The sequence below is a fragment of the Meles meles genome, chromosome 11 (assembly GCF_922984935.1).
Source record: "Meles meles chromosome 11, mMelMel3.1 paternal haplotype, whole genome shotgun sequence".
NCBI lineage: Eukaryota > Metazoa > Chordata > Mammalia > Carnivora > Mustelidae > Meles > Meles meles.
Window position 1 is genome coordinate 33,080,225 of NC_060076.1, and position 27,872 is coordinate 33,108,096.

The 27,872-nt window shown below is 46.3% G+C and overlaps 1 protein-coding gene across 1 annotated transcript in view; it reads left to right on the top strand.

The window, feature by feature from the left end:
- GABBR2 (gamma-aminobutyric acid type B receptor subunit 2) overlaps positions 1-27,872 on the top strand; it is a 341,177-nt gene that overhangs the window by 190,439 nt on the left and 122,866 nt on the right. The window contains exons 6-7 of the mRNA XM_046021722.1: positions 2,122-2,322; positions 16,912-17,148. Coding sequence (XP_045877678.1) covers positions 2,122-2,322; positions 16,912-17,148 — 438 coding nt within the window. The remainder of the gene's footprint in view (positions 1-2,121; positions 2,323-16,911; positions 17,149-27,872) is intronic.

A 27,872-nucleotide genomic window follows, 5' to 3' on the forward strand; every position in this document is an offset into this window, starting at 1 on the left:
GCTGTCACAGCAGATCCCTGGGAGGCTTCTGACTTCCTGCTCTGGACTGTCTCTAAATTATCACAAGGTCCTCGTGCTCAGAGAGTGGTGCAGATCTGCCTGTGTGTCCGATTGGAAGGCCTCCTGTCCTCACTCTCTACCTATTGACTCCTGCTTAACATACATTCCTAATAATGCAGGTCTCTTTTTGCCTCAACCTTTTAAGATTAAGAAAGCTCCCCAAAAGTTTTATTTATTTTGCTAAGAAAAGAGGGGACCCTCCAAAAGTGGACTTTGAATCTTGTTCCCTTGACTTAGCTGTATGTGTTTGGGCAAATCCCTCCATCTCTGAGCCTCAATTGCTTTATTTATAAGATAGAAATAATACGCACCTCATCAGGTTGTTGTGAGGGTAAAATAAGATAATGTGTGTAACTGGCCAAGCACATGATAGAGGCTCAAGATATGTGAGTTCCTCCCTTTTAATAAAGGATAAGAGTTGTAAAGTGTGGAAGGTTCTGCCAGTGACCTGGGATCACTGGGATGAGACTTTTGTTCAAAAAGCTATCCCCAGGGGCGCCTGGGTGGCTCAGTGGGTTAAGCCGCTGCCTTTGGCTCAGGTCATGATCTCAGGGTCCTGGGATCGAGTCCCGCATCGGGCTCTCTGCTCAGCAGGGAGCCTGCTTCCCTCTCTCTCTCTCTCCGCCTGCCTCTCTGTCTACTTGTGATCTCTCTCTGTCAAATAAATAAATAAAATCTTAAAAAAAAAAAAAAAAGCTATCCCCAGGCAGATGTCTTCAAAAGAAAGTATCTTTGGTCTAAACCCCATTTATTAGAGGGAAGATCAGGAGATTGCTTGCCTTTGTTTAACTGGGATTTTACCCTGTAATTGAGGTATGAGGGATGTCTTTTCTACAATAATTGTGATGGGACATATTATAATGTAGCTGCTGGAAAAATGACTATGATCTGAGGCTGCATTATGAGAAGTATATTATCTAGAACTGGAGAGGTGAAAGTCCTATATCATCAGAGTCTAGAGAAAAGGCAATGTGATCACTACCTTGAAGTAGTTGAAGGGCTCTTACATTAAATAATTTCAGTTTAGTCTCCAGCGACTTCACTGAACCAATGAGCAGAGGGTGTGGAGGTGGTATCTGACCTTAAGTTAAGAAATGAGCATTTTACTCACATTTAATAATAAATAAACGTTTAATTCTCATTTATCCCAATGAGGTGCTCCACACTGCAGGATGGGCTTTCTTTGGTGTTGAGAGAATTCTAGAAGAGTTGCCTCCCCAGATGTGGGAATGGTGGGGGGAGCTCTCCCCTCCAGTCTCAGACTTGACAGTAACTTTTCTCTAATGCACAGACACCATTGGGGTCTCTGGCCCATCCTGCTTAGGGCAGAGCCTGGCTTAGCCTCCCAGGGCCTACCTACGTGGAGGGTAGCCAAAAGCTTCCCGAAGTCCAGAGCAATCCTGCAGGCTCCCTGCCACACCCTCCTGGCTTTTGTGCTCTCTGTTACAGGCCAAGGAGCACAAAGGGGTGTGGCGTGAATTGTTTCCCAGTGCATTTGTGGTTTTCCAGGAATGAACTGCAAGACCTGTTAAGGCTCATGTTTTAAAACGTACAACATTCATCACAGTACATAGAGAGCATCTGTTGCAATGATCATGGGATTTTTATCTTTAATTCCACTAATGTGATGTATTACATTTATCCATTTGTGTATGTTGAACCATCCTTGCATCCCAGGGATAAACGCCAACGCCAGTTGGTCATAGTGTATAACCTTTCCAATGTGTCTTGAATTCACTTTGCCAATATGTTGTTGAGAATTTTTGCCACTATATTCATCAGAGATGTCCGTCCATAGTTTTTCTTTCTTGTAGTGTCCTGATCTGGCTTGTTCAGGCCCTGGTGTTTCAATTTGTACTCAGTGTTTATTATTTTATTCTATATGTTTCCAATAAACTACCATGGGGCATAATGAGGAGAGATAACAAAGCAAATAATAGGAAAATTAACAAACCCTCTGTTAAGAGGAGACATGAGCCTCCTCTTCATGTCTCATAAGGCACAAAACCTTGAACAAATGTTTAACTCTTGGTACATTCATGGTCAACCCATTTGTTGCAGGCATATGAGGAGAACATGTATGGTAGCAAATACCAGTGGATCATTCCGGGCTGGTACGAGCCTTCCTGGTGGGAGCAGGTGCACACAGAAGCCAACTCATCCCGTTGTCTCCGGAAGAATCTCCTTGCTGCCATGGAAGGCTACATCGGCGTAGACTTTGAGCCCCTGAGCTCCAAGCAGATCAAGACCATCTCAGGAAAGGTCAGTGTCATGGTCTGCCCACTTCAGCCTCCAGGCCCATCTCTTTTGATCAGCCTGTCTGATGATGTTGACACAAAGTGCCCATATCTTGTTCTGGCCTTTGCTGTGTGACTTTGAGCAAATCACTGGACCTCTCTGAGCCTGTTCAATGGGGATATCCAGACCTACACTGCATGCTCTCTAAGGAACTTGAGAATCAGATGAGGCAAGGGTGCTTTGTAAGCACTAAATGCAATGTCCAGGTAAGCGACGGGATCAGGATTTTGACAGCACCAACTACAGACCCGGGGTTTCAAACTTTGTCAGGCTTTCACTCCATGTACCTCTGACCTGGAATGTCCTTTCTCTGGCTCTCCGATGCTCCCATCAGCCTAGAGGAGAGGACAGACTCCCCTCTGTCTTTTGGGAAACATGGGCTATAGAAGAGCTAGACTGGCTTGAACCCCAATTTTGCCACTTACAGAGGTGCGACCTTGACCTTGAGTTGTCCAAGCCACGGATTCTTCACATATATAATAGAGGTAGAAATACCCTCCTCTCGTGGCAGATTGTGCAGTGTGGCTGGCCTGCCAGCCAGTGGCAGGCCAGTGGCCTGGCCCCTGGGTGCTATCATTGCTGAGAGCAGGACCTTGGACAGGGGGCTGCACCTGTTTCCATGGGCATTACTACCCCAGCCCGTCCCTCCCCCGCCAACTTAACCAGGAGAGCTGCAAGAGGCCAGGTGTCATACATGGCCACGTGGCATGCTGTGGCATAGGTGAAAGTATTTCAGAAGCACACTGTGACCTATCAGTGTAAGTGTTATCAAGAATCAGGTGAGGGAAGCCCTGGTGTCTCTTCATTCTAACCACCAGCCAGAATCGAGGATAGCAGGGCACACAATTCTCTTCTGTCTTCTCTGAGCTCAAATGGTTCCAACCCCAGTTCCACTGAAGGAATTAAAACTTCATGGCAAAGCTATATAAAATTTTTGTATATAATTTTTTCCCCATTAGTTAATCTCGATCAGAGCCAGCTCTGTAAGAATGATTTATTGATTTCTCCAAAAAAATGGCCAATCATGAGGACACATTTTGTAAACAACTCTTTAGATCACGCTGGCACCTGAGGGATGTTGGGAAAATACTCTGGCTGGAAAATGTTGGAAGAAATATTTTCACACAAAAATCAATGAGCATGTAGAAAGTTTTCTGAGATGCTGAATAATGTATGGAAAGAACTCATTTTATTTCAGTAAGTGTTATTTTTAAAGGCGTCAAAGTTTGTAGTTTATTAGCCAAAACTTGAGTCCAGGGACAGCGTGGATTCTAATCTCAAAATAATGTAAAATTTGAGGAAAATTCCAAAAACTGAGAGAAAAACATTCCATGCAAGCAGACAGCATAACTGAACTGAAGACTTTAGGAGACCAAAGACAGAAATAATTACATGCAAGCTCTGTAAAGCCGAGGGGCGTAATGGTCAAAGATTCCAGAGAAAGCCCTTGAATGTTGTTCTAAGGAGCATGGATGTTACTGGGTGGGTGAGCCATGCACGGATGCGAGCCGTACACAGAAATGCGTTTTTGGGAAGACCGTTTTTTTACAGTATCTGTTAGAGGAAGTGCTCTGACTTTATAACAACATCTCCCAGGTCACCAACTTTCATTTTAATTTTTTTCATTCTAATGGTTTTTATTTGGGACTGGTGCTGAAGCTGACCTCACCCCCATAACTCTGTGCCTGGGAATGGAGCGCTTTGTAGGTATTCCTGGGCTGTTCACCTCACCCCACAGTGTAGGTGACCTACTCATTGGCCTCCCAGAATGGAACTGTGCCATTAGAGCAGAGCCAGGGCCCTGCGTGGGGCAGCTTCCAAAATTCCAGGACAACCAGTCCCTCTCTCTGAGGTGTTTGAAGCAAGAGACAGCATTTCTTACATTATCCTGAGGTTACAAGCTGATTGAAGTTATGCAGGAAAATCTAGGGCATCTGCCTCTTGAAATCAGAGAGTTTTAGGGCTCTCCTATGGGTTATCTAGACCAACCTCCCATCAGATTCCCAGACCCATCTAGTAGCAGAAGACTCTCTACTTCTCCCTGAATTTCCCCCACTGGTCTTCAGGGCCCAGTCCTATGGATGGCGACCATATCCCCAGAGATGCCCCTTGTCAAAACTAAACAGCCCCAGTCCCTCTATTTGTAATTCACATGCCCAGTGCAGAGCCATGGCAAAATTTAAGGCGATGCTAAAAACCTCAGTAATCAAGATGAAAAATATTATAATGCAGTATTTTTTAAAATTCAAAATTAACACACACCAAAAAAAAAAAAAAATCCGTGATGAACAAAACATCATTTTAAACAAAGGTAAGATTCCCAGGACTGGGATTAGGGAGAGCTAAGTGATTTAAGTCCCACAATTGCAAGACTGGATCTTGTCTTTATTTAAAATGTTGATGTTTTGTTCATCACGGATTTTCCTTTTTGTATTCATTTTGATTTTTAAAAAATACTGCCTTAAAGTGTCTTTTGTTTGATTACTGAGGCATTTGGCCCCCTCTTCGTTTCCACACCTTGCTCGCCTCCCTCTGGTCCTGGCCGTGAACACATTGTGTGTGTCAAGCTCGATTCACACTCGGCCCATCCTCTATCCTTGCTCTGGTGGTGCTCTCTCCCCGGGGCATGGGGCCCGTGGTTGAATAAAGCATTCTTATTTGTGGTCTGACCACAGCCAAGTTCCCCCATTCATCTCCAAGAGTCTATGGTCAAAAGAAGGTCTGGAGAGGTGGGAAATGGTTCTTGAATTTGAACTTGTGTTACACATGACTGCTGGGGACGCAGGCTGCTGAGCTGAGGCTTACATTTTGGGGTCCATCGGTGCCCATGAAGTTAAACAGTCACTTGTAGAAGCAAGACTGTGAACTCTTGCCATTCTCATTAAGGAAGCTAAGCTGCAGAAATGGAAAGGGACATACCCAAGATCCTTGTAGTGGTTTGAATAGTGGTCCCTAAAAAGATGTCCTAATCCTTGGAATGCGTGAACATGACCTAATTTGAAAAAGCATCTTTGCAGATGTAATTAATTTAGGGATCTTGAGATCGTCCTAGACTATCTGGGGAAACCCTACATGCGATGGCGAGGGTCCTTGTAAGAGAAAGGGGGAGGGAAATTTCCCACACCGAGGTGGTCATGCGACGGCACAGGCAGAAACCGAGTAGTTCATCCACAAGAAAAAGAACGCCAAGGATAACCGGCAGCCACCAGGAGCTGGGAGAGAAACGTGGGCTGGATCCTCCCTCAGAGCCTCCAGAGGGAACCAACCCTGCCAACACCTGAGTTTTGTACTCCTGGCCTCCAGTCCTGGGAGAGAATGAACTAATGTTGTTTCAAGCCATCCTGTTTGTGGAAATTTGCCGTGGCAGCCCCAAGACACTGATACAGTCAGCCGGCAAGTCGGGGATAGCCCCAGGACCTGAGGCCAGGACTGCTCATTCCCTACCCAGAGCCCCTTCCCCTCTACCATGCTCTCCGCCCAAGACTTGTGACAGGCTTAGAAAGGAATGCACCCAGATCAGCCCTTTCTGTCTCAGCGGGCCACTGCTGGTAGGTGGCATAACAGGAAAGCGTGGGTCTGGCGATCAAGAGATCTGGCACAAATCCTGGCATTCCCACCGATTAATCTGCCTCCAACACCTAGTCATTCTCCTCCCCCCACCCCCACTCCAGCCTTAGTTTCCCAACTGAAAATGAGAGACATGGGCCAGGTAACTCCTGGGGTCTTTTTGTAGCTAAGTTCTCTGGCTCTGTGTAAATATGGTACCGGGTTCTCACAGCGTGTCGTGTGACATGGTTGTCACGTTAAACCTTGAAATCCCTGGGATAAAGGTGACTCCTGGTAGAAAAGGTTGCAGAATCAGGCAGAACAGCGGCCCCTCTTGGAATGTGCTCTCTGAGGCTCCCCCTCCCTTATACTTGTTGCCAGTCAGGCCATCCCTGATTCTCGCATTGGCACGCAGGAGAGTTCTGATAGGAGGAATAAGAAGATCATGGGCCTCCAGATATCCTCATCAGTCTCTTCCTTTTGGAGTTTCCAGTGATGAGACAAATGTAGACCTTTGGGCTTCCCCGAGCACATCCAGAGCTCAGTCTTCTGGAACCTCATAAGGACAGCCTCTGGGCACTTAACATCTGGTTCATTCTCACTGAGATTCCCCATTACCAGTTTGGTCCCCCGTAGGAACTCTTTGACATTGGTGGCTTCCACCATCAATCAGCTTTCCCTTTCCAAAGTCCCATTAGGCTTGTTTCCATTGTGAGCCTTTACAGCTCTGGCCAGGTTTCTCTGGTGATGGCTCAGCTTCCCTGGACATTTTTCCCATTTTCCTGCTGAGGCACAGAGCTGGACCAAGACACCAGATGGAGATGTTCACAGAACCCTGGAATCACTGGGGACCTCAGAGGTGGCCCCAATCCCCCATCAAATGCACAAGCTCATTCTTTGGAAGAGTTTTGTAATGTTTTCCGGCAAGAAGCTTCTGCAACCACCGTGACTTTTGATTCAACATGGCAGAAACAGAGGAAATACAAATCAAGTGAATCCTCAGTGAAGAGCCAGGAAAAGCTGCACTCATCTCATTGTCACTGCCATGTGAGCTCCCTGAACGTGGGACTTCTGGCTGGAGAGGAGGAAAGGAAGGGGCCATGGAAAAGTAGGCAGTCTCTCTGGGGAGGCCATCCTTCACAATGTCACTGCCACTCCCACCTTCCCCATGAAGCTCCTGTTCCCTTTGCTTCCCTAGGAATTCACCCCGATGGGGAACAGGTGGTGTAGCAGAGGAACATGGACTCCAGAGGAAGGGTGTGGTAGCCTGTGGAGGGTCATAAGTAATAAGGGCACTGGTTAGATTTGAATTTGGGCCCCACCACTTCCCAGCTAGGAGACTCTGAAAGATGGCTCATTGTCCGTACCAATATCCATAGCCCCCCAGTCGAACTTAGTAACACAACTCTAGTTTTTAATTAGGTATGTTGCCAGTGAGCTGAAAGAGGACAGTTCCCAGCTTCCCATGTAGCTAGATATGGCCAGGATTCTAAGTCTGGCCAAGGAATATAAATAGGAGTGTTATATTGGACTTCTGGAAGTCTCCGTTAAAGGAGAGCTTGCCTTTCTTTTCCTTTCTCCTTTTTGTGTTGGCTGGAATATAGATGGGATGGCTAGAGTTCTAGCAGCCATCTTGGATGAAGAAGTGACTGTGAAAAGGAAACCTCATTCTAGGGCAGTGTTGCATGCAGATAGGAGCTGGGTCCCTCATTACACTATAGAGCCGCTATGGCAGCTGTCCTCTGCCGACACATGGACAGCTTTACTGTGAGAGAAAAATAAACTATCTCTAAGTCACTGATAATTTTTTTTTTCTGTTCTTTATAGCTGAGCTGGGTCACATAGTGATAGTGATGCAATGACATTGGGCAAGTCTTTCTGAAATCGTTTCTTGTCTACAATATTGTGGTAATAATATCTTGTATAAGATTTATAAGGATTAGATAAAGTAAAGCAGAGGAAAGTATTGTGCCGAGTGCCAAAACACACAATAGATACTTGACAAATTGTGGTTCTCTTTCTTCTTTAGACCAGCAGCCTCAGAGCTGTAGAAAGGAGTAATGAGTGAGTTTACACACACATACACACAAATCTGCTCTGGCTTGTTACTGGGATTTTACTGAATTTGTAGGTTGATACAGGAAAAATTGACTTAATAATATATGAACATGAGTTTTATGTATCCCTGCATTTACCAAGATCATTTTTAATTTCTCTCAGAAATGTTTTGTAATTTTCTGTATGGAATTCTTGCACATACTGCAGTTTATTTCTAGGTATCTGAGGTATTTTGGTGAATATATGTGCAAATTACTATTGGGTGCATACGTAGGGGTAGAATTTCTGAGTCACAAGGTATGCATATGTTCAGCTTTAGTAGACCCTGCCAAACAGATTTCTAAAGTGGTTGTACCAATTTACACACCCACCAGCCATGATTGAGAGTTCCAGTTGGTTCCCATGCTCACCAACATTTGGTACTGTCGGCTTTTTAATTTTAGCCAATCTAGTGGGTGTGTAGTGGTATTTCATTTGATTTTTAATTTACATTTCTCTGATGACTAATGAAGATGAGTATCTTTCCATATCTTTACTGGCCATTTTGATGCCCCCTTTTACAAATTTCCTGTTCAAATCTTTTGCCCATTCTTCTACTTGGATTCTATGCCTGTCTCTTTAAATTCTGCATATGAATCCTTGGATGGTTGTATGTATTATTTATATCTTCTCCCATTCTTGAACTTACACATTCACTTACTTAATGATGTATTTTGGTGATCTGAAATTCTTAATTTTAATGTAGTCCAGTTTATTCACCTTCCTTATGATTAGTATATCTGCATTCTATTTAAATATCTTTGCCCACCGACACTCATGAAAATATTTTCCTATCTTTTAGTATTTTTCCCTTTCACATTTAGATATAAAATCCACATGAAATTGATTTTATGTATGGTGTGAGGTAAGATCAAGACTCGTTTTCTGCTTATATGTATAACCAGTTGATTCAGGACCATTTATTTAAAAGTCCATCATCCTCCCATTCCTCCCCATGCTATAGTGCCAACTTTGTCATAAATGAATGATTATAGACAATGTGGATCTGTTCCTGACCTTTCCATTCTCTTCCATTGGTTCATTTCCAAATCCATTAGGCTGTACCTCTGTCTTAGTAACTAAAACTTTATTATAAGATCTGATACTTAGTCATGTAATCTTACAACTTTGTTCTTCTTCTTTAAGACTTTCCTGGATGTTCCTGGCCCTGATGTCATTTTTCATTTAGATCTACTAACATATTTACACTTTCCATTACTTCTCATTCCTCCCTGCATTTCTCTTCTATGTATGACCACTTTCATTCTGCCTGAAGAACTCTTCTTAGTCTTTCTTTTACTGCAGGTTGGCTAGAGACAAATTCTCTCAGTTTCTGGTTGTCTGAAATTTTCTCTCTTTCACCTTTAATTTTGGGATATAGAATTCTAGATAGTCTATTATTTTGTCTTCTGGCTTCCATGGTTTCTATTAAGTCAACTGCTTGACTTATTGTTGCTCTTTTGAAGGTAATACATCTTCTTTTCTCCAGCTACTTTTAAGATCTTGTCTTTGTTTTGGTCTTCAGCAATTTTACTATGTTGTACTGAAATGAGGTATTCTTTGGGATTATCTTGATTGTAGTGCACAGAGTTCATATGACTTAATGAATCTGTGCATTGATACATGTTTGGAGAGATTCTAACATAATTTCCTTTAAATATTGTTTCTGCCTATTCTCTTTCCTCACATTCTTTTTTTTTTTTTTTAAAGATTTTTATTTATTTGACAGAGAGAGATCACGAGTAGGCAGAGAGCCAGGCAGAGAGAGGGGGAAGCAGGCTCCCTGCTGAGCAGAGAGCCCGATGCGGGGCTCGATCTCAGGACCCTGAGATCATGACCTGAGCTGAATGGCAGAGGCTTAACCCACTGAACCACCCAGACGCCCCTCTTTCCTCACATTCTAAGACAACAATTACACATATGCCAGACACTTTCAACACATTCCACATATCTTATGTTCATTTCTTATTTTCTACCCTTTTTTCCTGTCTGTGTTACAGTCTGAGTATTTATTACTGTTTACTGCTACTACCCTTTCTTCTAGTTCACTAACCTCCTTTCTGCTGTGTTTAATATGCTGCTTCATCCATCTATTGAGTTAATTTCAGTTGTTGTATTTTTCATCTTTAGATTCTTCATTTTATTCTTTTTTTTTTCTTTTTTTTCTTTCATAGCTTCCAGTTCTCTGGTTATATTCTGTATCTTTTCATCTATTTTCTTGAACACATAAATGTTCCTCTTTTAAAGCCATGTCTAATAACTTCAAGATTTGAATCATCTGTGGGTCTGTTTCTATCATCTATTTTTCTCCTTTCCTTTATTCTTATCTTCCTTATTCCCTTCCTCACTTTTTGCCTGCCTGCCTGCCTTCCTGCCTTCCTTCCTTCCTTCCTTCTCTCTTTTTATTATTTGGTCCTATTTCCTGGTGTAACTATAACATTTTATTAATATAATTGGAGATGAAAAAAATGTAGACTACAGATGGTGTTATCTTTCTTCAGAAAGGATTTATTTCTCTTTAAGAAGGTAGCTAGACAGGGCGCCTGGGTGGCTCAGTGGGTTAGGGCCTCTGCCTTCAGCTCGGGTCATGATCTCAGGGTCCTGGGATCAAGCCCTGCATCGGGCGCTCTGCTCAGCGGTGAGCCTGTTTCCCCCTCTCTCTCTCTGCCTGCCTCTCTGCCTACTTGTGATCTCTGTCAAATAAACAAATAAAATATTAAAAAAAAAAAAAAGAAGGTAGCTAGACTAGGGGAAGATCACCTAATCCAATCAAGAATTGAGATGATTCCAGGCTTGGTCTTGGTTTTTATAGACCTCGTCTATTTTGGCTTGCTCTTATTCCTAGTATTTGTTCTTCATTTTTACCAGCTGAAATCCTGGGGTGTCTACTAGCCCTGGAGTTCAACTTTTGTCTTCCCTAATACTATGAGACTCCAAACAGTTCTGCTTCATTTCTAAACCCCTCAGCCACAGCTTTTTCTTTGCATTTCAGCCTCTTGCTTTATGCAGCTTAGCTATCACGAAATATTTCAAGTCAAAGGCCAGTCTGAATACTGGGCTCACTTTTCTGTGTTTCATTTTCCTCTTAACACGTTGGTCCTCCAAGCATTGCTATCCTGATAACCCTGAACTATAGGTTTTTTTGTCTTCCCCTCCCTGTGGGACTGCTGGAAACTCTGACCCAATGCTTTATTTTCCTGCAATTAGCTTTCCTCCCTACAAAACACCCCATGCCTCCAGGGCAAGCAGCAAAGATTGGTGGACTCTTCCCAAAGCATTCTCTTCTTTCTAGCATCTTGTTCCTCAAGTCCTAGATGTCCTGGTTGCTCTATGATGCCTTTGAATAGCTATTTTTATGTTTTATTCTGCTTTTCTGAGTGTCCTTCATGGGAGCTTTGGTTTGATATAAGCCATTTCATCACAGTCAGAGTGGAAGTGTGAACTGAGAAGATTTTGCTTCGAAGGTAGAAAATAGCACCCTGGGGAGAAGGTAGCATGCCACTGCCTTCAGCTCTTTGAGGAGCTGTTGTACATAAGAGGGAAAAGATGTTCTTACCGAAGCTCCACAAGGAGACACTGCTTGCAGAATATAGGTCATAGGGAGGTGCTGCAGGTGCTGAATCCAGAACACGAATCTCATAGACGGTGAGCACTCCTAAGCGGAAGATCTTCCTGAAGAGAGACTGAGCTTCTCGACACTGGAGGAGTCTAAGATGGAGTTCAGCAAACATCTGGAAGTTGCTATTGAGAAGACCCAATAATCAGATCGTAGGAGGGACTCCATCAGTGATAACCGATTTGTATATTCTCGAGATCTTGGAAGCTTGATAGAAATACAGATTCTGAAATTATCCCATGGACATACCGAAACAAAATGGAAGGCTGTGGCGTCTGCATTTAACAAGGGCCCCAGGTGATCTACAAACCGGGGTACAGGAACAAGGAGACTAAATAACCCCCCCAACCCCAGTGTACCTCCCAAAGAAGACTCTGTAATCCCAAAATCCCACAGGGGATGCTAGAGAGAAACTCTGCCAGTTTTGCCAGTGTGGGGATGGCAGCTGGAGATGTGGAAGGGGGTGGGTTCTTCACCTTCTGCTGTCTTCTGTCCATGAGGCCCCTCTCTCTCTGAAAGCAGGACTCTGCCTGGTTCTGTTGGAATGACAGACCCATAAGGTTTAGTCACATTGTGGGTTAGCAAGCTTGTGTGGGCTAGCCTGGGAGCCTAACCACTATTTATAACATAGTTTCTGTGGAAAAATATGTTCCAAGTTCCAACAACTGCCTTTCAAAAATATGCTGGAGCACAACCTGTCAGTAATTGGGACTATCTATATAAAGTTATTTTCTCAGAAACTTTTAGCATCTCATGATAAACCTGACCTCAGAGAATGAGTAATTAATCAGCCTTCAGTGTCAGCTGTACAATGGAAGAAATTCTTCTGCCCTGAATTACCGGAGGCCCGCTCGAAGAACAACTACCACTTTTTCTCGGACGATTGTGAGAGTGTTTCTTCCTGCTGTCATTGTTTTGCCCAAGGGAGATTGGTGCTGGCTTCACCTGGGAAGTGATGAATGGCCTGGGATATAATGTGGTGGCAATGACTTCAACTCGGAGCTTGCTAAGACAGTGAGAATGAGGTCACCTTTCCGGGCTTAGCTACACCTGTCCCTTTCCAAGGACTCTTCCCACAGAAATGAGGTCAACAGCCATATTTCCATTGTTCTCCCCCACCTCCTGCCCCTCACCCACTGGAAGAAGAACAGTGTTATGAGCTAGAAAGATGTGGATTTACAAGTACACATGTAAAAAGTATACATGGAGGCTTGTGTTTGCTCCAAGGTCATACTAAAGAAATGATCTGATTTTGTTCCCCCTACTGTCTCCACAAAAAATGACCCCAGTAAACGACATTAAGGAAGTTAAAAAATTATACTCATTTATCCTTTGGTGAGACTGCACTGAGAGTTTGCCTCAGGTCTGGCCCCCTGACTTTAAAAGGGTAATAGAAAGGATGACCCCGTGGCATGTTCTGGGTAGGGAAGAGGTCTGGAAATATCATGGAATATAATTATTAGGTCGAACAAACAGGACTCAAATACAGACACCAGCAGCCCTGGATGCTTTTGTGTACATCAGAGAAAGCTCACAGGAGCAAAATCCAAGAGAGAAGAAGTCAAAGGGGTCTCAGAACTTGTATACTTAAAGCAAATAGAGAAAAACAAATTCAAGTAATTTGTAATACTTTTAACATAGCCAATAGTGACGTTAATAACCCGAAATAGACCCAAATCATATTTAAAAATCAAAGAAAATATAGTCAAATAGTAAAAGATAGAAAAACAGTAAGAATGCATTTAAACAAAACATTAAAAGGTATGATTCTCACCATAGCAATATGGAAGGAAGAAGAGAAGCACCCAAGAAATTAAAATTGCCTATCAGTATTGGGAAGGAGCTCACTCTAATCATTAGAGAGATGCAAATTTAAAGAGGGGATGAACTTTTTCCCCTTAACCTAACAAACTGACGATTCTTAACTTTGTAATTATTAGAATTGTCAAGGGTGCAGGGAAATGGGTACTTTCATACCCAGGAGGATTTTATTTTATTTATTTATTTTTTTTTAAAGATTTATCTATTTGACAGATAGAGATTACAAGTAGGCAGAGAGGCAGGCAGAGAGAGAGAGGAGGAGGAAGCAGGCTCCCAGCCAAGCAGAGAGCCCGATGCGGGGCTCGATCCCAGGACCCTGGGATCATGACCTGAGCTGAAGGCAGAGGCTTTAACCCGCTGAGCCACCCAGGCGCCCCTACCCAGGAGGATTTTAATTTCTCATATTTGGGGAGAATGTCTTGGCCCAGATATGGATGGATCATGTTTAAGTTTGTTCTACTCTTTGCCTCAGCAATCACACTTCTGGGAATTTATTCTGAAAAAATAAGTACGAGTATGTGTTCAGAAAATTTAGATCCAAGGATGCTTTTTGTAGTCCTATAATTGGGACAAATCCAAAACAGCCTAAATGTCTAATGACTGGAGATCGGTTACGGGAGTAAAGCAGAGCGTGCTTGCACCGGCGGACCGTTGGCCTCTGTTAGCACAGTTGTCAGCGCCGCCTTGGCTCCTTGGGGCCTCCTAGTTTAGCAGCCGCTCCAGCTGCGTAAAGGTCCGGTAAGCCGCCTTTACTGTTAGTAACAGTGGGTGGCGTTGGTGGAACACCAGCATGTCCTAGACATTGGGCTGGACACTCTGCATGCTTCTTGTCACTGAATCCTAGTGGGCACCCAGCAAGGGAGGACACAGAGACGTGAAGGAGAGAGGACCTCACCCCAGGTCACAGTTAGCAAACCGCAGAGCCAGAGCTGGAGGGCAGGCCTGCCTGCTTCCAAATCCTCTGTCCTTATCACCGTGCTAGGCTCCTACCTACGTTGCCAAGAGGAAACTTCCAGATCACATGATCCCAACTCCTCATTTTTCAGATGGAGAAATTGAGGGTTGGGAAGGGTCTCTGTAGGTATTGCTGTAGGTTCTGGTGATATCTCAGTGATTAAGACAGAAAACATCGTGACCCCATGGAGCTTAATTCTAGTTGTGGGGGCCGGGGAGGGAAGGAGGAAGGAGGGCTAGAACAACAGACAATATGGAAATAAAACAATAAGTAGGAGAGATGCAGGCAGTGAAAAGTGCAGTAAACCAGTGGATAGAGAATGCCTATGGTGAGGGGTTTTTAGAAAGGGTGGATCAGGGAAGCCACCCCTGAGAAGCGACAAGTGTTGACATTTGAATGCGGAGAATATCATGCAACAAGCTGGAGAAGCTTTCCGGTAGAGGAAACAGCTGGTGCAAAAGCCCTGACGTGCGAACAAACTTGATGTGATCAAAGGACGCAAGAGGTCTAAGGGACAGAGTGTGCCTCATAAGGGAGCCCACGTGCTCCTCGGAGAGGAGAAAGGAGGGCGAGGGCTGAAAGCCAGCCCTGTGGGAGTGCATGAGGGGGCAGAGGGGAGGGGTGTGAGGGACAGTGAGGAGCGGCTCAGGGCCCTGAATGAGGCTGGAGACAGAGACGGTGCTGGCTCCTTGAGGAACCCTCAGATTCAGGAGCTTCTGCTGTGTGTTTTGAGTGATGAACAAATGTGATGGCTGGACCTGATGCATTTCCAAGGAAAACTGTCAACGGGCATAAGACCTGAGTCATCCAGTGGGAGCTGAAACAAAAAAGGAGGGGGAGCCGTTGCTGGGACGCCAGCATTCCCGTTTGGTCAGGCAGAATTCCTCACCCACAGGGTCCAGAGTTGGAGGCATTTGGCTGTACCCAGGCACGTGTTAGGGAACCAAGGGCAAGAGACTCACTTGGGCTCCATCTATGAGACCCAGCCCCTGAGGGCCCAGCCTCACCACCCTCCATGGGCCTAGACAACCTGACCTGGCCCAACTAGACCAAATAGTTCTGGCCCCAGACAACTTGGGGTCATTTGCAAAAAAGCAATTCTGCTCTCAAAAGTCAATAATGAAAGAAGTAGCAGAGAGGGAATGGAACCAGTGTAACTACACACCCACGCACACACGCGTGCACACCCACGCACATACGTGCACATACACTGTGTGACCTTGGGCAAGTCTCTGGACCTCTCTGTGCCTCAGGCTGTAGGTGGAGGGAGCGTGTGTGACCATCTCTAAGAACTCTTCCCAGTATAACCTGACAATGAATCAATGGTTTCTATATGTGATTTGTCCCCAAGCAGGTTTTTTCCAAAGACTAAGCCGTGTGCTCTGATGACATTTCTGGCAGAGGAGTTTAGAAGTGACTTGAGACGCGCGTGGAAAGGTTGAGGGTGATGGCTTTCCCTGGGGCGGTGTCCATTTAGATGTGTAAGCCTCAGCAACTAGAGTAAAAAGGTTTTCATTACTTTGTGGCCACAATCAGAATGTTAATATCACCGATGAAATTCTTTTATGACATTCTGTTCAATGGAGAAAAAAATTCTTTTTTACAGAATGCTGAATTATTCACAGACCTTGCTGTATTACAGAAGAGGAAAGAGAAGGGGCACAGTGCAGGGTCTGAACAGCCCTTACATCTGGGCACCAGGGACCAGCCCTAGTCCCCATGCTCTAGGCAGGCCTTACTTGGGCCCCGGGGGCTCAGAATCTGCAGCCCACCAGAACATACCTCCTACCCCAAAGCCTGCACTCCCTCCCTCCTACATCACATCCTGAATTCCCTACACGAGCCACTGGAACCCCTTCCAGAGCCAGGGAGCCTCTTGCCAGGGTTGGCCCTCTTGAGGCTGGGCTGCGCCTCTGGGGTGGTTAAAGGTCTCTGACGCTAGAAGGAGAGGACGAGTGGACTAAGCCTGACTGGGTGGCAGGGGTGGGCCCCACAGCAAGGCCAGCTCCCCCTGTGCCTCTGTGTCCCACCTGAAGCTTGGAGGAGCCCCAGAATTCTGAACTCGAATTTGCCATTCCAGATCATTAGGAAGGTATATTAATTATGATGGAGAGATAGAAAATATTTTATCAAGTGTTTTACTTGCTAGTTTATAACTTAAATATTTTGACACATGGAATGTGGTCCTCCACTGGGACTGTAGCTCCAGGCCCTGCAAATATGACAGGGACGCGTGGTTAGGGGGCATTATTTCTTCACCATAGCCTTGCTAGACAGCCAGGGTCTCAGCCTTGCCACTCATGGGCCGCGTGGTCCTGGGCAAGTCAACTCCCCTGAATCTGTTCTCTCATCTGTAAAACGGGGACAATAATAGTCCCCACTGTATGAGGTTGTTGAGCAGATTAAAAGAGATAATGTCCAGGAAGGGCCTGGCACCGTGTGTGGTTCACAGTAAGCATTTGTGCCTGATGTCCCTGCCAGCTGTAACCTCCCCCCCCCCCACCTCCCTGTTTTACAGACCCCGCAGCAGTATGAGAGAGAGTACAACAACAAACGGTCAGGCGTGGGGCCTAGCAAGTTCCACGGGTACGCCTACGACGGCATCTGGGTTATTGCCAAGACGCTGCAGAGGGCCATGGAGACGCTGCACGCCAGCAGCCGGCACCAGCGGATCCAGGATTTCAACTACACGGACCACACATTGGGCAGGATCATCCTCAATGCCATGAACGAGACCAACTTCTTCGGGGTCACGGTCAGTCCCACACCTCAGCCTCTGCTTTCCTTAGTGCCCCTTGGAGATGTACAAGGCAAGAGGGGGCTGAGTCCCGTGCCCTTTGAGACACGGTCCCTTTTCTCTGATCCCTGAAGTAACTTCCTGTGGGTTACAGGGATGCAGAGCTGCCGCCATGAGGGACAGGTTCGGTGATGCTTTCTGACAGGCTGGGAAGATGCTTCTCTACAGGTCGCGGATTACAAAGGGCACCATGAGCAGGTTGAACACAGAGCAGTTGAAATTCACCAGGTCGGGGGAGGGTGGGGGCAGCAAGAGCTCCTGATCCAAAAGTCAGGTTCCAGGCCTGAGTCTTTCGAGGTACCATCTCCAAACTGTAGAGTTTTCCTTCCTGAAATGGAAACAGAACCTACCTTATGAGGTAGGTGTAAAGATGAACCATTGCAAAGTGAAAACTGCTAATATTTTTTGAGCAGGATGCTTGCTGTGATCCTCAAGTTTCTTATCCAGGAGATGGGGATAATAATCTACATCTTGCACAGAAGTTGGGAAAATAAACAACGATGATAATTGCTAGCATCTCTTTAATGTTTATGCTGGGCCACGTACTTCACTAAGCACTTCCTGTAGGTTAGATGCAATAATGTCTGCCCAACGCGAGGCCTGTGCGAAGGTTGTTAGCGTTAATAATGATCTCATTGCCTCCGTGTGCCATCCATAGGAAGTCGATGCTGTTGTTATCACCATTAGAGGTGAGGAGCCTGGACGGCAGAGCATTTAAGTTTTACTGCCAGTCAGAAAGAGAACAGAGATTTGAACCTGGGTCTAGCTCCTACTTGCTGCATTATCCTACCTTCGGGTAGTGGATATCAGTGGCATTTCATCGCGTCTCGTGATGGTGTGTTCCTCACTAACTCTGCTCTCAGAAAATAGGGAAAATTTGCCTAAAGAAAAGGTTGAAATGGCTCAAGTCCTGTCTTGTGTTCTAATGTAAAGAGTCATTTAGAGAATTAGTCTGTCTTGGGGTATTAAGAAGAGTACACAAGACGAGTTGATTGGTGTATTCCTTAAATGTTCGTACTCCTTAGTGTGCGCACTCAGGCTTGCTGGTGGTTGGTCTGGTAGGCAGAGGTGTGCGGGAGCTGAGGGTGTAGACAGTGACGTGGATGCCGAGGTGGACAAGATGGGCTCCCTGTTCCGGAGCCCACAGTCCGAATGCAGGCGCGAGAGCTGGACGCAGATGGTAATGAGAATTTAAAGGGCTCAGCACCCTGGGAGAAAACGTGTGAGCCCAGAGGATGTGTGGCCACGGATGAACAAGTCAGGGAGCTCTCTGGAGGAAAAGTCTAGTGCTGTGCCTTAGCCATGCAGAGAGGGGGCCGGCAGTCTGGCCAGATGGAGCGTGGTGAGCGAAGGAAAGATGCGTGAGTGTGTGCAGGGACAATTAGTTTGTGGGGATAATTGGAAAGGAGGAGGATGTGTCTGGGAAGGTAAGCTGGGGCCCACTTTTGAAGGAACAAGCTGAGGAAGCTGGCCTTCATCTTATAGGCTATGAATTCTCAAAGTACACCTTGACTGGCAGTACCCTGGGCGCCGGTAGAAGTACACTTTCTCGGGACACCTGGGTGGCTCAGTTGGTTAAGCGGCTGCCTTCCGCTCAGTTCATGAGTCCCACATGGTGGGGGGGGGGGTCCCTGCTCAGCGGGGAGTCGACTTCTCCCTCTGACCCTCTCCCCTCTCATGCTCTCTCTCGCTCTCGCTCTCTCTCAAGTAAATAAATAAAATCTTTAATTAAAAAAAAAAAGCGGGGGGGCGGGGTGGGAAAGAAGAAAAAAAAAAGAAATGCACTTTCTCCAGCCCAACGCCAGAGGCACTGAATCATCTGGGATGAGGGCCCCGCCCCTGTGGTTTAACAGAACCTCCAGGGGGTGCTAATGGGCACTGCAGTTTGAGCAAGGCTTCTGGGGTGGGGAGGCAGCTGCCAAAACCCCAGACTAGAGCCACTCTTGACCCGACAGCTCCTGGGCTCTGCTCCCACAGTTCAGACGTCAAGGCTCTGAATAGTTACGGGCAATAGCCGTGTTTATAGTACAGCCTGCATTCAGACGGTGAACTTGAACAGCTTTTGAGAACGTGATTTCAAAAAAAAAAAGTGTTTATCCTCAGAAAGTCTTATAAAATCTCACGTGGTGCTGGTATATAATACAAATTAGAGAGAAGCCTCTCAGTTGGAAAGAAGAGGAGCCCAGGGCCGTGGTTGTTTGGCCTCCTTTCCAGCAACCCCTGAGACACCCCCCACCCCCCGCCGAGACCCCACCACCACCACCACCAAAATGGTCCCACGGGTACCCCAGAGCTCCTCTTTCTTCTGGTACGAACACAGACTGAGCCTCAGGGACGGTGGGACTCACCTGTTCTACCCCAGGAGCACTGTGGCAGAGCTGTCCAAAAAAGCGGGTACACCTCTTTGGGTCATCTCACCATGCTTTGTGTCTTGTTTAGTGGAAGGAATCCATAGTATCTGCAGCCAGATCTCTGGATAGAGAGCTACAGAGTCTAGGAAGCATTCTGTGGCCCTCTTCATCCTAGCACTGAGCATTTTGCCCGGATGCCCCATGTTTCTTAGTGGGAGATCATTTATAACCACTTCCAAGGGCTCCCTTTCATCTAAGCCAAATAATACCTAATCCGCACTTGATGAGCAATTAGACAAGACCACGTGAACACTTGACACAGCTTGAAGATGAGTTTCTTTTTAATGATAAATTGCTTGACATGTATTTATGCCTGCTCCGGTTTGTAATTCATAACCCCGCGAACGTCAGGATTGGAAGCGCTCTTGAAAATCCTCAGGTTTAACCCCGTCTGGTTGTAGATGAGTATCTGAGGTCCAGAGAGAGAGCTTGCAAAGTCCCCTGAAGGGACGGTTGGGCAGAGCCAGGAGGGTGGTTCCACTGAACCCCCACCACACCCCATGCCACCTTCCTTCCCTTCTCATTGTGCCCGTTCCCCTTTCCTGGAGAAAGGGATTACAGTGAATCATTTCTGTACTGTTTTCCCCTTCCCGCTGATCCCCTTTGTCACATATTAATATGTGCTTGTCACTGGGCTGCAGACAGGTTTCATTAAAATGGTCTTCTGATCAGAGAAGAAAGGACATCTTCTGACAAAATAAAAAGTATCTCTGTGGTCCAAGGAGACCACAGAAGGCCAAGTTCAGCCATAAATAAAGAGTTGGAAAGGAAAGGAATGGGAGGTGGAAATAAATTGCAGCATTTTCTATTTGCTGAAGGATTTTCATTATACAGTGCACACGGTGTCCATTTTTCCACTCTCAGGCAAGCACTTTATTCTGGGTCACCCTCATTCAACGTGTTTACTATACGGAAAATCGTTTAAACACATTAAATTAATTATATCCGTGACTCAATTTCAATTGATTCCATGTGCACATTGGTCTGGGAGCCGGGCTTGTGGTTCCCGGTTGGCATGCTAAAGAAGAGGTTTCTTCCATTTCTTCCGTGCATCCTGGATCGGGACACTGGCATTAGCTTGGGGCCCAGCTCTGTTTTACCTTCTTAGGAGCCCTCCTCCCAGCTACCCTTCTCAGAAACACTGGAAGAGGGATTTTGTTTCCCATCTGAATACTGAAGGCCAGGGGGATCCCATCTGCCTCTGATTCCCTGAGTGTGCTGTTCTGAGCTGTGGCCCTGTTATTATTACCTCCTACTTCTCTATGGTCGGCAAATCTCAGAACACTTCCGCACATGAAAACCCCTCTTCTGCCAGATGTGTGCACAGAAACTCAGGCTGGAGTTGGCTATTTAAGTATCAAAATCCCAGGGCATTCTGACAATCCCAGCTCATCCCAGAAATAATCCCAGAACATTTCTCTAGGGCAACATTCTCAACCTTCTAGATGTAGGAGAAGCTCCCAGGGCACTTCGTTAAAAGTTCTGATTCCCCAGCCCCTCCCAGAACTTCTGATCCAATGGTTTTGTGGTAGGACCAAGGAATTAAGTCATCCTGCTGATTCTCAGATAGTAACCCTGAGAATTGCTTGGAGCTATGATGGATGTGCTCCCCAACCCCCTCCCGGCACCGCCCCCCCCCCCCCAGCCACTACATGTGCGCCTCTGCACAATTTTGATTTTTTTTTTAAACTTTTTGATTTTTAACCTGTCAGAGATGTATTTGTTCCTATGTTTATTCACTCCTTTGGCAGCCCCTGGGCTGGGTGCTGGGAGCTGGAAGCATGGAAAGGACTACTGTGTGGCCCCTTCCTTATAAACTCCCAGCCCAATGGGGGATAGAGACAAATAGATGAATAATTGCTGGTCGCTAGCCGAGGTCTATCCAAGGCCCTTGGAGGGAGGTTCTATTCAGTTTATGGGAGTAAAGACCAGAAGGCTGCCCTCAATTTCCCTGCAGTTCAGTAAGTGGAACGCCATATATGGATAATTACTAGGTGCCCGTGCTGTGTGTTCTCAACTTGTGCCACGTGTTGGGTAGTGAGGGTGCAAAACCAGGCCCCTCCATGCATGCCCAGGACTGATGGTGATGTACTAGGATTGAACAGACTCCCTCTAATTAGGTGTTTCTACCAAGGATACACTGAGTTCATCGACCGGCTTATATCCATAATGCTTTAAAACATGCTTGGGAACATGTGCTAAGTATCCAAGTAAAAATCAAAGCCTTCATTTTCTTTGGGTGATCACTTTCTTAAAGATTTTATTTATTTATTTGAAAGAGAGAAAGAGAGAGAGAGCATGAGCAAGGGAAGGGGCAGACAGAGAACCAGACTCCCCACTGAGCAGGGAGCCTGATGTGGGGCTCGATCCCAGGACCCTGAGATCATGACCTGAGCCAAAGGCAGACGCTTAACCAAATGAGCTACCCAGGCGCCCCAGGTGATCAGTTTTTAATTTTTTCCAGTATCCTAAAACACGGATGACATACCAGATCTCAAGGGGACAAATCCTTGAGACCCTAATATATATATGACCCTTGTCACCCTAATATATGATGGCTGTAATTCACAGTATACCCCCTTAATAAATGTTCCTTCTGATTTGTCTCTTAAAATGACACTGTATTTACTTCGTGGTGCCTAGGATGCAAACTAAAGTAGTATAGTCTCACTGTACCCTATTATGAAAACATAATACATGCAACATTTATCCAAGCTACTGAGAGTCTGCACGAGATTTGCATGGGGGCTGTGAGGCTTCCAAGAGCATTCGGCACATGGAGAACTTCAAAGAGGCTGCTGGGGAATATCTTTGATTATAAGAAAAGGGCCCGTTCTTTCTACACTATTTCCTGGGATTGCCTCCTCACTCCCCATCGACGGATCTAATGTAGAAATGACTCCAAATAATAGCCCCACTCTTCATCATCTGTCCAGCCTCTCAACCGGCTGTGGATCTGGACCTCTCAGTATAGCTTGTGTCAGGGGAGGCCAACCACCTCAGCTTCGGGCCCTATCACCTCTGATGGCAGTTTCTCTAACTGATCACCCCAAGGAGGGACAAAGAACAGCAGATGGTGATTTGCTGAGTTTATTGATCTATTTGGTTTTGCTGCTGGTGAACAGCAGTCCAGCCTTTGCTGATGTGTTCCTCAAACTTCAAATTGTTACCCAAGGTTTGTTTAAAAAAAAAAAATCTCTCCACTAAGACTCAAATGCTGTCACTGTTGCTCCCCCGCCCATGTCTTACTTGAAAAGACGGTGTCATAGGGTAAACTCGGTTTGGTTGGAATTCCAATGACTATAGGTCGTAGGGGAAGCCAGTGAGATCCTCGTGCCTGGGAGATGTTAGCTGAAGCCCCCTTTTATGTCACATACAGACTGCTGCCTCATCCTATGGGATGCTGAAGTTGTGTGGTTGATTTTTTTTATCCAGTTAGGAAACTTCATACACACGCACACATACACACTCACACGGATTACTTAAATATCATCTTGCTAGAACCTGCCTGTCTGATCTTTTGGACTCCTGGTCTTATTCTCTAAGACATGTTCACCTGCAGTCTTTGTACCCGCCACCCATCTGTGATTTATATCTGGTATCAGCATTTCAGGTTGAATTTGAGTGAGATAAGAAATAGAGCACTAGGAAGTCTAGCCAGGAGTAGAGAAAATTCGACCAGTCTAGGGACTAGTCATTTCACCAGTCATGACTCCATCCCCTGGACTTTCGGGATTCTGGCTGTTTCTCGATTTTTTACTTGAGGCTATCACTAGGAACTTGTCAGAAGCTCTGCGACAGTCTGACTGTGATGCGTCTACTAGGCGTCCTAGAAAATGGGGCTTGTCCCAGTGACCTCGCGCTAGCTCCCAACGCCACTCAAGCTTCCTATTTTAGGGCCTTCCTTTCATGAGCCTCTCTTGGTGGTTCCCAGGAGCCACAGCCAACTCGCCCCAGACTTCCTCTGCATCCCTCCTGTCTGCCCCATCCCAGACTCTGGGATTTCCAGGGGAATTACATCAGACAATCTTGACTGAGGAGCTGATTTGAGAACTTGGCGAATGCCTACTCCCCCCAACACAGATAAAATGTACCATGGCCTGGGGCGTAGTAATGATGAATTACAACAGGAAATGCAAATTTGTAAAGTTGGACAAAAGGAGGCCACAGTCCACCGCTTAGAGCTGTGTGACCTCCAGGAAACTATTTACCTCTCATCTATGGAGGGACATATAACCTACTTCATAGGGTTGAGACTGTAAGCAATGATGGTGTTTAGGTCCCCAAACTGCATTATCATTATTTCTATTATTGTTACTACCCCTGTCACCATGGTGACTTTCCAAAGAACAGAGTTTATGTATGTGGGTCTAATCAAGCCATCTTCAGAATCCAGTCCAGCAGGACAGTCATTCTGAACCTACTGAGAGCCAGTCTGTTTCACTATGCTATATCATCTAATTGTCTGAATCATCAACAAATCCATTAACTTGTATTCAGATTGTAGCAGTTTAATATGAAAACAGAACAGAGTCAACCTTGCCTGTAAGCCAGAACATTTTCCATTTTTCTCCCTGCTGCCATTCACTCTGGGGAATTGACCCTCACCTTAAAAGTGGAAGGCTTTTGCTCACAGACCACCCCCCTTCTGTTCTTCCTTTTAGTCTGGCTCAAACTCCCGCAGCCCCGAAAATTAGCACTCAGCATTACACGCGAAAGCTAGCTGCAGCAGATGCTGTTGTGTCCCAGCCGGATCTCCTGGGATCTCTTTCAGGGCTTTGGTCAGGTCTGCCCAGCCCCTAGCTGTGCAGGTGTCCCTGCGGATGGCTCACACCTTGGGCGATCGGAGGTGCCTGGGACCTACACCTGAGCCCAGTGGCCCGCAGCTACCCTGGTTGGTGGGGTCCTATGATGCCAGTGCAACTCACGCTCCAGAGCTCCCCGTAGGACCAGGCTGAGGCTGGCCCTCCCCTGAAACCACATCTTGGCCTTTTCTCACTCCCCTCTCCTTTACATGTTTCTCCTGAGAATGCATCTTTTAAAAAATCACTTGTATTCAATTCCTTGTCCTGGGCTTCTAGAGCTTCTGGGGGACCCAACTCACACCCAGGTATCTTTATGGGAAATGTAAGCATTCTCAAGAGGGAATTTTCCCTATAACCTAATTGTCATCTCTGCATCTAAGTTTAACAGCAACCCTCCCCCATTGCCTTCTTCACACTGGGGAGAGGGTCCTGGACTCTTCTCCCTGAGTATACTCAGTGGCATTTTGCTCCTGCTCCTGCCTGCTGCTGTCAGCCAGTGGGAGAGCCATGCTTGGCTCCTCTGATGAATTAGCAGCTCCCAGATTTACAGGGACCACAGCTCTCCGTGTCTCTGGTCACACAGTTCTGCACCCAACACTTCACAGCTTGTAGAAGCTCTTCGCCACTGGTAACCTTGAGTTAACTTTGTTGGATAGAATCCACACATGATTGAGAAATCCAGTCACACTCTCCCACTCTGCTGCCTTCCGGGCTTCTAGAAACTAAAAAGACTTTCTCTGCCCAATAAATAATCAGAACTGACAAGAGAAGTATTAACAGGATCTATAGTTGTTGAATCTGCTAATAACGATCCCCAAATTCTTGCTGTGATGGCTGGCATCAGTGTTTCACACAAGGTGTGGGAATCTCCCCGGCGTGTGAGTGTGGGGCTGGGGACCGGGGCTCCTGAGGCAGGAGAGAAGCAGGAGAGAAACCCACCCTCTCCCCGTCTCCCCCGTCTCTCCCATCCCTGTCTCTCTGGGGCTCAAGTCCTAGGTAGGACCGAGGGTGTAAGGGGGTTGCTGATGGGCCCTCTGTGACTTCAGAGTGTCAGGAGTATTTCCTAGAGGTAATTGCTGGCCACAAACAACTATAATAATAATAATATTCACCGTGTGACAGCCCTTGGGCACAGAGGATGTTTATAGTCTCTGTCTCCTTCATTGTTCAGTGCAGTTCCATTTATTAACGTAACACTAAGTAAGAATAGCTGTCAATCAGTGAGCTCCCTGGCCGCACCCTAAGTGCTGTACGGGTGTTTAAGTGCTGTACGGGTGTTGTTCAATGTGGTGCTTCGAGCAGCCACCACGTGGGGGATGGGTAATTCCACGTGCCCCGAAGCCTCCGCCCAGTGAGCTATGTCTGGCCCTCTCACCTCCGTCCCATCCTGCCCATATGTCACCTTGTCAGGGAGGCCTCACCCACACCCTATTTCAAATCCCAGCTCCCACGCCCCCATTCTGCCTCGCCACATTTACCTCACCACAGTGCCTCCCATAAGACGTAGAGCTGGGTGCCGGGGACCTGCTAGGTACCTGATCAATCTTCGTTTAATGAATGAAGGATTTTGATAATTAACGACCATGTCATAAATTTATTTTTTTGAAAGCAGGCTGAGCAAAGATGAATGATTTACCCAGCCTCCTACAGCTAGCGAATGATGAGTTTATTCAGAACTGCCGGATCTGGCTAACTCAGAAGCCCATGTTCTTCACCATTTAGGTGTTCCCTCAATTCTGCCAGCATTGCCAGCAACTTCTGTAAGCCAGAGCTGGGCCAAGAAGGAGGAACAATGTGGAAGGTCTGCTCCCCAGGAATTCACTCTCCAGACCACCTCATGCGATGTGTGGGAGGGGAGCGGGAACCACTCCCCGCAAGTTCACAGCGGAGGATGCTGTGGGCTCCCTGCCTGGCCTGGGTTATGTATGTGTCCATCTGCCCCTTCCCAGTGGACAGTGGGCCTTGGAGCCCCTTGACTGGGACCCATAGTTCTCTCTGTACCTCTGGTGCCGTGTGTAATACTGGCTCTTAGTCCTTGAAACACAGGTTTGTTTATTGAATGAATGAGGAAATTGTAGCTCAGTGCGGCAGAGCAGCTTAGCTGGGCTCCCCGTGGTGTTATTGGTGAGCCTTGTTCAGAATCACATCCCAGTTCTTCTGATTCTAAAGGCAGGTGTCTCCAAATCTTGTGTTCCTAGGCACCGCTTGGCCGCCCTCCCCCCTGTTTCTTTAAACACAATTACAAATGACTGCAGATAACGTACAGCACAGGAAAGAAACCTACTCCTTCTCCTGTCAGATAAATTTGAAAGATCAAAATAATGTGGTTTAGCAATTTGTTTCAATTGATGCCTAGCCTTCCAAAGCTTGCAAGTTCGACTTTCTCGAGTCAGGGAAAAAAATCGCTGTTTCCTTATGAAAAGCAGTGTGGGGGCGTGTATCGTCTCATGAGAGCTTCAACAGAAGCCCTCGGTACAGATACTGTCCAGGTCTCTGTGAGAAACAAAGGAAGGAGCCGGTGGCAAGGTGGTCATAGTAACAATTACTCTAATGGCAAGTGTCGTGATACTGGGAATGGCTGTAATTTTGAATGCTCACTATATGCTGGGTACTATGCTTTTAAATGCATTATCTCATCTGATACTTGTAACTCCGAAGATGGGTTGAAATGTTTCCCTCCAAAAATCCATATTTGAACTCCTAACCGGAAGTGCTTTGGGATGTGACCTTATTTGGAAATATGGTCATTGCAGATGTAATTAGTTAAGATGAGGTCCTACTGGAATAGGGTAATCCAATTTAACTAGCGGCCTTATAAAAAGAGGAAAGTTGGAGACAGACACGCACACGGGGAGAACCCCACATGCAGATGAAGGCAGAGAGAGGGTGCTGGTTCTACAAGCCGAGGAACACCAATGATTACCAGCTACCCAGAAGCTGGGAAGAGAGGTATGGAACCAACTCTCCCCCGCAGCCCTCAGAAGGAACCAGCCCTGCCGACACCTTGATCTTGGACTTTCAGCCTCCAGAGCTATGAGGCATTACAGTTGGCTTGTTTAAACCACCCAGTTTGTGATAATTTGTTAAGGCAACCCCTAGCAAACTAATACAACCCAACAGAATGGAGACTGTTTTCCCAACATTTGGCAAGTGAGAAAACCCAGAGGTTAAAGAATTTACCAAAGGTTGGACACAAGACACAGGCTAGCGAATTTTCAACCCTCAGCAGTTAACCACTATCCTACACCTAGATGAGCTGTCCTCCATTGGGGTCAAAAGAATCCCTGCCAGGGAAGGACAGAGCTAAAGGGAGACCAGCACCTCTCACCTCCCACTGTCTAGGTGAGGAGTCTGTGGTCCCAGCTCGAGGCGAGGCTGGAACCAGGGCCCTGTCCCTTCATCCCTAGCAGGCAACTGCTTCTGGGGTGAAGTTCTACCTTGCTCAGTGTGGCCAACCAGTTCCAGA